The sequence below is a fragment of the Anomaloglossus baeobatrachus genome, chromosome 2, assembly GCF_048569485.1.
Source record: "Anomaloglossus baeobatrachus isolate aAnoBae1 chromosome 2, aAnoBae1.hap1, whole genome shotgun sequence".
Lineage (NCBI taxonomy): Eukaryota > Metazoa > Chordata > Amphibia > Anura > Aromobatidae > Anomaloglossus > Anomaloglossus baeobatrachus.
Window position 1 is genome coordinate 549,181,851 of NC_134354.1, and position 12,421 is coordinate 549,194,271.

The 12,421-nt window shown below is 42.1% G+C and overlaps 1 protein-coding gene across 2 annotated transcripts in view; it reads right to left on the reverse strand.

The window, feature by feature from the left end:
* Nucleotides 1-12,421, reverse strand: part of MYO16 (myosin XVI) — a 926,147-nt gene that overhangs the window by 435,941 nt on the left and 477,785 nt on the right. For both annotated transcript variants that reach the window (XM_075336677.1, XM_075336676.1), the window contains exon 9: nt 11,635-11,785. In XM_075336677.1, the coding sequence (XP_075192792.1) occupies nt 11,635-11,785 (151 nt within the window). The remainder of the gene's footprint in view (nt 1-11,634; nt 11,786-12,421) is intronic.

The window sequence follows — 12,421 nt, forward strand, 5'->3', positions numbered from 1 at the left end:
AAGATTTGTCGGGAGGTGCACAGAGGCACACGCCGCTTGTCAGACACTCCTGAGGCGTGCACCACCTAATGAATCAGGAGTGTCTGACACCTACCCCTCATCACTGGTTTGAAAATTGCCTGTCTTGATGAACAGGGGTCATTGTGTTTTTATATGTAGAGGTATTGTAATATTTTATAGTTACTATGCTGCCGTAATGATAGTTTAATGGTATTTTTTTGTCTTTTTACAGATGTAATTTTGATAATATTTGGCTTTGTAGAGTATGTTTTGCTATCATAGCATTATTAGGCATTATTTAACCCCGGTATAGCAGTTACAGTGTTATATATTATATATATATATTTCCCTCAACCTCCTGGCTCTTACTGAGACCTGGATTCAGCAGTCAGACACCACCACAGCTGCTGCTCTCTCATATGGTGGTATTCTCTCACCCCCACCCCCCGTTCTTTTGCTCTTTTTCCCCTGTAATAGAGAGACAGGGGGAAGGACGGGCGGACAGGGGAGGGAGGGACTGGCAGGGCTCGACCCACCTATTGGATGTTCGGTGGCTGCTGTCAGTCAGGTGGCAGTGCATTTCGCAGGCTTTGCTTGCCTGTGTTTCGGAGGCTGTACATCCGGTCTCGCGGCTGGGGGTGTGTGTGGAGTCAGCATGATAGCCCCAGTATAGATAGCGCTGGATTTAGTTTGTATGGGAAAGTCCTTGTGGTTGGTCCTCTTTAAGATCCAGTTTGCACAAAGTCACTAGAAATTGCTATTTTGGATATTTCAAAGGTTCTCTCATATGGTGGCCTACAATTTTCTCACACGCCTAGACTTGACAACAGATCAGGTGGAGGTGTTGGTCTGCTGCTTTCCCCAAACTTCACTTTTCAGGTCATCCCTCCTGTTCCCTCACTTATCTTTCCTTCTTTTAGGTTCACACTGTCAGGCTTTACAGACCCTTCTCCCTGCAAGTAGCAGTTGTGTATCGCCCTCCAGGCCCAACCAGCCAGTTCTTGGATCATTTCGCCACCTGAATTTCACATTTTCTAGCCTGTGACCTGCCCACTCTTGTCATGGGGGACTTTAATATCCCTATTGATGATCCCCCCTTCCCCCACTGCCACTCATCTTTTATCTCTAACATCCTCTCTTGGTCTTGCACAACTAACTAACTCTCCTACACATAAAGGTGGGAATACGCTGAACCTGGTTTTCTCCCGCCTCTGCTCAGTGAATGATTTTACCAACTCCTCTCTCCCACTCTCTGACCACAACCTTCTTTCATTCTTGGTTAAAAGCTGTCAACCCACTCAGGACACCTCCACTTACCTCCCATATAGGAATATACACACCATTAATACCCAGAAATTTCTGAAGAAGTTGCAGTCATCACTGGCCCCAATATCCTCCTTCTCATGTCCTGGCTCTGCTGTAAAACATTATAATGAAACCCTACAGAGCGCCCTAGATGAAGCTACACCTGCTACATGCAGAACAACTCGGCGCAGATGGCAGCAGCCCTGGCACACATTGCAAACACGCTTTCTCCAGCTGTGTTCCAGGTGTGCTGAAGGTCTGTGGAGAAAATCCAATCTAGCCGAAGATTTCATCCATTTTAAGTTTATGCTCAAAACATACAATGCTGCCCTTCACCTCTCCAAACAAGCATACTTTAACACCCTCATCACCTCCCTAGCCAACAATCCTAAACGACTCTTTGATACTTCCATTCCCTCCTTGGACCAAGAGTTCTGGCCCCAACCACCAACCTCAGCGCAGATGACCTGGCCAATTATTTTAAAGAAAAAATTGACCATATACGCCAGGAAATTTCCTCACAGCCTCATAACACCACACATTGTCTGCCCTCCTACACTTCATCTAGCTCACTTTCACTCTTTGATCCGGTCACAGAAGAAGTCACCAGGCTCCTCGCATCTTGTCGCCCTACTACCTGCACCAGTGACCCTATTTGTATCCTTAAATCTGTCACCCCAGCTGTCCCCACTCATCTAACTAAAATATTCAATCTCTTTCTCTCCTCTGGTATCTTTCCCTCATCCTTCAAACATGCCAGCATACACCCATTACTTAAAAATCCATCCCTGGACCAAAATTATGCCGCTAACTACAGACCTGTCTCTAATCGCCCATTCATCTCAAAACTCCTGGAATGCCTGGTCCCCTCCCGTTTAATCCGCTATCTGTCAGATAATTCTCTCCTCGACCCTCTACAATCCGGTTTCTGCTGCTTACATTCTACTAAAACTGCTCTTACTAAAGTCTCTAATGATTTACTAACAGCTAAATCTAATAGTCACTACTCCCTGCTGATCCTCCTGGATCTCTCTGCTGCATTCGATACTGTGGATCACCAGCTCCTCCTCACTATGCTCCGCTCTATCGGGCTCAAGGACACCGTTCTTTCTTGGTTCTCCTCTTACCTCTCTGATCGCTCATTCACTGTATCCTTTGCCAGATCCTCTTCCTCCCCTCTTCCCCTTACGGTCGGGGTTCCTCAGGGTTCAGTCCTTGGCCCCCTCTCTATACACAGCCCCTATTGGACAAACCATCAGCAAATTTGGTTTCCAGTACCATCTCTATGCTGATGACACCCAACTGTACACATCTTCTCCTGACATCACCCCTGCACTATTACAAAATACAACCGATTGTCTGTCCGCTGTCTCCAACATCATGTCCTGCCTCTATCTAAAACTGAACCTGTCAAAAACTGAACTTCTTCTTTTTCTTCCCTCTCCTAACCTTCCGAAACCCAATATTACCATTTCTGTGTGTGGCTCTACCATTACTCTCCAGCAGCACGCCCGCTGTCTTTGACTCCGATCTCTCCTTCACTCCCCACATTCGTTCACTTGTTCATTCTTGTCAATTCTACCTCAAAAACATCTCGAGAATTCGACCTTTTCTTACCATTGACTCTGCAAAAACTTTTACTCTCGCTCTCATTCATTCTCGCCTGGATTATTGTAATTCTTTACTAATTGGTCTCCCTGTTACTAAACTCTCCCCTCTCCAATCCATTCTGAATGCCGCAGCCAGGATCATTTTCCTCTGCAACCGCTTCACTGATGCCTCTGCTCTTTGCCAGCCATTGCACTGGTTGCCCATCCGCTACAGAATCCAACATAAACTTATCACTCTCACTCACAAAGCTCTCTATGGTTATGCACCACCCTACATCTCCTCCCTCATCTCTGTCTATCACCCCACCCATGCCCTCCGCTCTGCTAATGACCTAAGACTAACATCCTCAATAATTCGAACCTCTCACTCCCGTCTTCAAGATTTCTCACAAGCTGCGCCTATGCTCTGGAACACACTACCAAGAGCAATCAGATTAATTCCCAACATCCACACCTTTAAGCGGGCCCTAAAAATGCATTTCTTTAGACTAGCCTATCACCTCACTGCCCTGATCTAAGCTAGTCCCTTTCTTCCCTTCCCAAAAATTTACTTCTAATTCGTGTCCCCTGTACCTGTATAAATTCTGGCCGATGACGGGTTCATACAGCTGGTTTTGAATCCCCTATTAAATCGATGGCTGGACCATATATAACAAGTTTTTCTCCCCCCCATTCACCTTTTGTGTCTCCCCTATTTCCTCATAGACTGTAAGCTGACGAGCAGGGCCCTCACTCCTCCTGGTATCTTAATTTTGTTTTTTTGTATAGTCTCATATTGTCTGTACATGTCCCCTCTGAATTGTAAAGTGCTGCGGAATATGTTGGCGCTATAGAAATAAAACGTATTATTATTATATGAGAACTATAGATGGTTTTAAACTCATACCAGAAAAATATTCCTTAGGGTTTAAGCCCCTAATCTTTTGGGACAATAGCAATGACACTGTTAGAAAGAAGCTGCTGAATACAGTTTCTTTATAGTAAGAATGTGTGTTCCTTATTTTCTTACATCTGCAGATACAGATTAAATATGGGTTTGAAATTTTTTTGAGAAATTTCCTTTTTCCTGTCTTGAAAATGCCATCACCCCCATTTAGATTGTAAACCTTGAAGAACTTTTGAACTAGGAACATAAAAAATCCATTAATATGTCTTAAATGACCAAATGAGAAATAATTATGGGGCGCACATGCCACCTCCAGTGCCACCATTTACTCTTATACTAAAGGTTAAGTGCTCATTACATTTTCATGCACTTTATTTCTCCCACTTGAATATTAATTTTCCGTAGATGAATCGTATCTTCTATGTTTTGGTTCCCTAGATTAAAATCAGTTGTATGGAGACCAAAGAACTTATTTATGTCTTTATCAACATTTATTATCTATCTAAAACAAAGACACATTATACAATTCTTACAATTCTTGAAAAGTTTATATTGCATTTTTATATTCTAAAAACAAAGGATTGTATGCCTCAATAGATCCCATTCATTTCATCTGAATGTTAACAATAGTCTAAAAGCTGACTTCATAATCTGTTTGCGTCTGCTTTGTTGAATCTGTTTTTAATGTCCCAAGTAGTTAATAATAGTGTGCTATTTGGTCTGATAAAATAGGCACATTTGGGTTACTGTATTGATGGCTCACAATGGATTTCATCTATTGTCATCGGTTTTTCAAGCCATATGTTGTGCAGATCAAATTATCTATTGCTTAAATGGAATCTGTTCATCAGGTAAGAATGAGGGGGCACTCACCTACATTAAAACTCTTCCTTTATTCATACTTCATATAAAAAAGACAAAATTGGGCAACAGGTGCATGGGAGGATGCAGTGGGTGTCTGGACGATGGCTGTTTCGTGCTTCCAAGCTATTCTGCGGGAAGTGCGAAACGGCCATCGTCCGGACGCCCACTGCATCCTCCCATCCATCTGTAGCCCGATTTTATCCTTATTGTAGGTGAGTTCCCCCTCATTCTTACCTGATGAATTGTCTGTCAAGATTGCTGTTTAAATAGTGGGGTAAGCACAACCGGGAGTGTTAGCTATACGGCAATATCCATTTAACCTCGTAACAGAATGGGGTGTAGCAAGGAAATAGTTCTGGGAGTGCAGAACTAATTCTCACTGCATGGTTTTTAAAGGGAATCTGTCACCAGGTTTTAAACACCTAATCTGAGAGCAGCAAAGCATAGGGGCAGAGATCCTAATTCCAGAGATGCGTCGCTACTGGCCTGTTTAGTGTACTTTTGATAAAATCACTGTTTAATCAGCAGTAGATTATCATTAGAGTACTAATGGATGTGCTACCAGGTAGTCCAGCATATTCATGAGCTCTGTAAAACTGCGAGATCTGCAGCAGAGAAAACATTGATTTCATCAAAATGACAGCAAACAGCTCAATAAGTGACACATCACTGGAATCACTATATTATGCTGTTCTCAGATGGGGTAGCAAAATCCTGGTTTTAGATTTTCTTTAAAGTCAGCAAATACATCAGCCTACAACAATTTGTAGCATGATAAATGTAGGATTGGCCATAACCTAACTGCTAGAGCCTTCAACAATCATGAGAATGGGGTTCCTGTACCTGTTCATGTATTGTATGAACGCCATGGATCAGTAGTAAGCATGCATGACCACCACTTCTCACTATCTATGCAAACAATGAGGATACAAGCACATTACCATTCTTTTAGACTCATTAAAATCAAGGGAGCAGCGGTTTAACACATGCACCTACCCTTCATTCACAGGTCCAGGTGGTTAGACTTCTAAGAATCATATATTTATTACTAGAGATAGGAGGAGCAGGGTCAGCATTCTGTGACCACTACATGGGAGACCTGAGAACTGCTTCCTACCTGTTGGCATCCATGGCTCCAATTTTTATTTCTGGGCTTGTGCCACACCCTGTGCGCGCCACGCCATAGTTACGATGTTGTGCCACCATGGTTACTCAAAAGAGAGTTGATTCTCTCATGTCTACTTATTAAGAATTCTGGAGATAGGACATAAATGTTGTCTGTGGGATAACCCCTTAATAGTACAGAACATGTGAAAACATGGCAGCTATTTTTCTGCTGAATATTTATCAAAGAGAAGCAAGGTACAGTATTGGAGCGTCGACTTCTATGGGTAGTGTATTACAGCAGTTGTGTGCATGGGGTCAGAGTATTAGAGGTTGTATATGTTTGCATAGAAATCCACCCACTTCCTAGCCATACATTGGAGATAAATACTATTTACCGCAGGTGACAATTTCAGCTTTCATACTGCACATAATTTATTTAAATAGAATATATACGGTAAATTAGAGACTTCCAATGTAAAAGGAAAATCCATTCTTTGCCTTTGATAAGCATCATCCACATTTAGCGGTCAGACAATATTTGAACAATATTCACAATTTTGCAGCCATGAATGTAGCACATAGCTGTTCTCAAATATGGAAGAATCTAGAAACGAAATCTAACACCGGGCTCTGCCAGACAGGCATTAGCGTTCCCAGCTTCTGTAGTCAATGAGCCGTGATATTCAGCTCCTGGAGTGTCTCAAGCTTAAGTATGTTGAAGAATTTCCCATTTTTCATTTAACTATTTAATAAAATGTGCCAGAAATCAGCATCTCGATGTTGTTCCACATTGGTTATTAAAGTCCAGACCCAAAGCATGTAAATGACATGGCCTATGCAAAAGAAGGCTGCAGTGATGCTAATCATTTTTAGAATCATAGCCACGCTTGTCACATAAGGGCACATCAGGGTTTGGACAATTTAATAATTATTATGACACAAGAAAGCTGCACTGTCCTCTTAATGGTAAGTGTCAGAACAGGAGGTCCTCATAGTTTTATATCAGTGCTTTGCTTTTAAATAGAAACAAAAAGATAATTACATTTAAAGCCTTTCCCAGAAATTATATCCATTAGCGTCTTTAAAAGGTTTTTTTATATGCCATACTTGTATATGTGTAATTTCGGCTGCCCCAATGTCCCCGTCACAACTGTAATAATGGAAAAAAAAACAAGTACATTTTGCTTCTAAGACACTATTTATATAAAGTACTGTGCAGAAGTTCTAGGTAGATGTGGAAAATGCTACAAAGTAAGAAAGCTTTCAAATATAGGAGTGGGAATAGTTTATTTTGATCAAGTAATAAAATGCAAAATGAATTAACAAATAAAGAAATCTAAGTCACGTCACTATTTAGTATAACCACCCTTTACCTTCAAAACAGTATCAGAATATAACGTGATTTCTTCTAAGTACACAGTCACAAAGTTAGGGATTTTGTGGATTATATATATTTTTATATATGGGTTGAAACTAAATTATTAACAGAACAGCTATGTAGCAGGCTTAAAACTAGGGAAGGAACAGCAAAAACTCTACTACAAAGGTGGGTTGTGGAAGACCATTTCATATCAAAATTTATACACTATAGCAAATCTGAGTCGAACAAGTCACAAGGTCTTTCCCAAGCAAATATTTCAAAGAAGACTGCAGTTATAAGATTTATTGTTGTGTTGAAGAAGAGGGCGTGAATTCCATCTGGGCCTGGGGATTTGCCTACGTTCATGATTTTGAGGTGGCACCATACTTCTTGATGAGTAGAGCAGGCGACATTTAATGGAGAATTTATGGTATCCCTGATCATGTCATCTGTCATGGTATTTTTTTGTATAAATATTGCAGAGATAAAGGGGTTTAGTGTATTGGCTTTTCCTTCATCCTCTTCTACTATATCACCCAGACTATCTTTGAGGGGCCAACACTATCATTTTTGAGTTTCTTACTGTTTATATAGTTGAAGAATAATTTTGGATTATTTTTACTTTCTCTAGTAATAAAGGCCGCTTTACACGCTACGACATCGCTAAAGCGATGTCGTTCGGGTCACGGAATTTGTGACGCACATCCGGCCGCATTAGCGATGTCGTTGTGTGTGACACCTTTGAGCGATTTTGAATCGTTGCAAAAACGTTCAAAATCGCTAATCGGTGACATGGGGGTCCATTCCCAATTATTGTTGCAGCTGCAGGTACGATGTAGTTCGTCGTTCCTGCGGCAGCACACATCGGTACGTGTGACACCGCAGGAACGAGGATCGTCACCATACCTGCGGCCGCCGGCAATGAGGAAGGAAGGAGGTGGGCGGGATGTTACGTCCTGCTCATCTCCGCCCCTCCGCTTCTATTGGCCGGCCACTTAGTGATGTCACGGTGACGTTGCGATGACGCCGAACGCACCTCCCCTTGAGGGAGGGATTGTTCGGCGGTCACAGCGACGTCGCAGAAAAGGTATGTGTGTGTGTGATGCCTCCACACCAACTTCTTGCGTTAATTCTCTAAACGCTTTTTTTTTGTCATTTATTGTGTCCCTTACAGCTCTATTTAGCCATAGTGGTTTCCTTCAAACTTGTTTATCTCCATAGGGTATATTTTGAGCACGGGACTATTCAGGATGCTTATAGAAGTGTCCTATTTTCTTTGTGTACTTTTATTTCTCAGGAGATTATCCCAATTTATATTACTAAGTTTATCTCTTATACATTGGAAATTCGCTTTTCTGAAAGTTAGTGTCTTTTAAGCTCCTCTACCATACATCTTATTAAAAGATACATGAAAACTTATTATTTTGTGATCACTATTACCCAAGTGATCCCCAACCTGTGTATTTGAAATGTGGTCTGGCCTATTGGTTAATATTAGGTCAAGCAGTGCCCCCCTTTTTGTTGGGTCCTGAACCAGTTGTGAAAGGTAATTGTCTTTTAATCTCGTCAAAAGCCTGTCTCCTTTGTTAGACCTGCAGGTTTCGGCTCCACAATTTATTTCAGGGTAGTTGAAGTTCCCCATAATAATGACTTCTCCCTAATTCAACGTCTCATCTATTTCCTTTATGATGATTTTCTCTGCCGCTACCATTATATTTGCAGACTTATAGCAAAACTCCTAGCAGTATTTTATTACTCTTTTTGCCTCCCCTTATCTCTACCCATAAATACTTTACATTTTCATTAGCCTCACATATATTATCACATAGGATGGGTTTTAGGGACAAATTTTACATATAAACACACACCTCCCCCTAACTTATTTGTATGGTCATTCCTGAACAGACTATATCCCGGTTAATAATTCTCCACCAATCATATCTCTGTTATCCCCCCATTAAGAATGATCTTCAGAGTAAAGAACAACTATCGGAGTGATGATATGGTCTCTAAAGAGCCCTGCGCAACATCATCAAGTGTGTCTGGTATTACATGAAGAAAGAGAACGATTAACAAGAGCCTACAGAAACAGAAGATCAGTAGTTGGTTCTAGAAGATGTTTATAGCAACCTCTCTGCTGAGTTACATGAAAAAATGTGTGCAAGTATACCTGGAAGAATTGATGCTATTTTTAAGGCAGGGAGTAATCACTTAAAATATTGATTTTGATTTCTCTTTTGTTCATTTACTTTGCATTTTGTTAATTGATAAAAATAAATTATTAACGCTTTTATTTTTGAAAGCATTCTTATTTCGCAGCATTTTTTCCCACATCTGCCTACAACCTTTGCACAGTACTTTATACAGTCAGCTCTCTCCAGCACATTGATTTCTATACAGCAGTTAGCTGCTCCCCTAATCCTCCCTCATCAACCCACAGCATTAGCATTTATCAGAACTCTGTCTTTAAAGGGAACCTGTCATCAGAAATTTGTGTTTCAACCTAAATGTTTCCCCCTCTGCAGCTCGTGGGCTTCATTCTAGTAAGGTTTCTATACTTTTTGTGCCCCCTTGTAAACCAAAATAAATACTTTATAAAGTTATACCTTTTGGTATGAAAATCTTGCAAATTCTCCATGGGGGCGGGCCATCTGGTGTCCGTTACTGTCCCTTACGCCGTCCCTCCATGCTCCAAATCATCCCTCAGGACGCCGCCCACTGCGCCCGAGGTCCCGTGCACGCCAGGACACCTGGTGAGGTGGTCGCAGGCACGAGAGTATGGGTGGCGCTGTGATTGCATCGCAAGTGCCCGCCCATACTCTCGTGGTCGCGCTCTCCCCTCTGTACGTCGTTCAGATCCTCTCAGCTTCTCCTGTGCTGTGCTGCTCCGCTCCGCCCATCTATTTCCTGCTGCAGGGTACGATGGGAAGGAGGTGACGTCTGGTCATTTGGCCGGCGCAGAACGCTGGAGGCAGAGGGGAAAGGGCGGGCACGAGAGTATGGGCGGGTACTTGCAATGCAATCACAGCGCTGCCCATACTCTCGTGCCTGCGATCACGTCACCAGGTGTCCTGGCGTGCATGGGACCTCGGGCGCAGTGAGCGGCATCCTGGGATATGAAATGGAGCAATGGGGGATGGCGTCAATCTGCAGGAGGGACATCAACGGACACCAGACGGCCCGCCCCCATGGAGAATTTACAAGAATTTCATACCAAAAGGTATAACTTTATAAAGTATTTATTTTGGTTTAAAAGGGGGCACAAAAAGTATAGGAAACTTACTAGAATGCAGCCCAGGAGCTGCAGAGGGGGAAACATTTAGGTTAAAATCCAAATTCCTGATGACAGGTTCCCTTTAAATCTCTGCATGACAGAATGGAATATGCCTTTTAAAGTTTTTGTCAGTTGAAAACAAATTATTTCCTAAACAATAGACAGGGGATGGCCTATTAATAGATGTGGGTCTGGCCACTGAGACCCACCCCAACATCTGAATTGGACACTTTTATCCCTATTAAAATAAAACAACAGTGCACATGCTCGGCCGCCACTTGATTAATTTCTTATGAGACTGCCAAGCACAGCCCTTGGCTTTTTCCAGCATCCCTATAAAGAGTGAATGAAGCAGCAGTTGGGCATTACCCGCTCTACTGATTTATGCAGTTGGACCTCTACTAATCAATAAGTTATCATCTAACCTGGCTTAGTAGTAACTTGTTTTCACTGGACAACTCCGTTAAGAGAAAATCTAAGGATTGGTCAAGGAGTAAGGTTAACGTGTAGTGAATACATGCTACTCCACTCCTAACCTATCAAGCTATAAGAGGAGGCATTACACGCTGCGACATCGCTACCGATATATCGTCAGGGTCACGTCGTTAATGACGCACATCCAGCGCCGATAGCGACATCGCAGCGTGTGACACAAATGAGCGACAATCAACGAGCATAAAAACGTGAAAAATCGTTGCTCATTGACATGTCGTTCATTTCCTTAATATCGTTGCTGTTGCAGGTACGATGTTGTTCGTCATTCTTGCGGCAGCACACATCGCTATGTGTGACACCACAGGAACCATGAACATCTCCTTAACTGCGTCCACCGGCAATGCGGAAGGAAGGAAGTGGGTGGGATGTTACGTCCCGCTCATCTCCGCCCCTCCGCTTCTATTGGACGGCTGCTTAGTGACGTCGCGGTGACATCGCTGTGACGCCGAATACACCTCCCCCTTGAAGGAGGGATTGTTCGGCGGTCACAGCGACGTCGCTAATCAGGTATGTGCGTGTGACGCTGCCGTAGCGATAATGGGTACCTAGAAACCAGGACTAGTTTTTCATGGGTTTATTTTTAATCCCATTTTTGTATGCCACTAGCAGCCACATAGAGTATAGTAGAACCACTGCATGCTTAGCATTCATTCCATTACACAACAAAACCTTGGGTTAAATATTTCACTAGAATCCCACATTCATTCCAGTCATTATAGCTCCGACAACTTACAGCTTATTGGCAGCCAGAGGAAGATCATGTAAGATCTCTTCATACTGATCATCCTGGAACACTGGGTAAAAAGAGGGGTTTCTATTTTTTTCTTCTGAGAGGTCTTCAGCTTTTAGCAGCATATCCTGTATGAATTCAGTTGCCGCTATGTCTGTGAAGAGATACCGAACATGATTGCAGTTATACGCACAAGTGTATCACACAAGCAAAACTGTTGGAACGGCTTCTTCTACAAAGTCATTCAGTGGCAAATTGCAGCAAAACTGCATTAAAGTGTTGTTTGCTTTTACCTGTAATTTATGCTTTGGTTTATGTGCTTAGGTAATAGTGAAACTTTCTCTTCAGCAATATTCTCACCAACTGATGTATTCTTAGATTAAAGTTAAATCACAATTGGCAACTTTTATATATTCCCTCCTTAAGGAAGTATCTCATGGTTTCAAGTTATCCTCTATCGATAAGGAATGTGTATAAATGGAGTGGGGGTTGATTATATACTTTTAAATAAGATCCGACACTCAAACTTGCAGAATTTGCAAAAAGATTTTTTTTTTATTGACAGGCGTAGTATTCTGTGTGACAATCAATATTCAATATAACGTTTCAGACATATGTGACCTTCTTCAAAATATTTCACACAGGCTGCCTGTGTCAAGGGTCTCTCCACTGATAAGCATGCTATTCTGATATGCTGCCACTCAGGTCCTCTTTGGTATGCGTCTTTTCTTTTTGCAAATTCTACACGTTTGAGTGGCGGATCTTATTTAATTGTTTATGGAGTTGGACC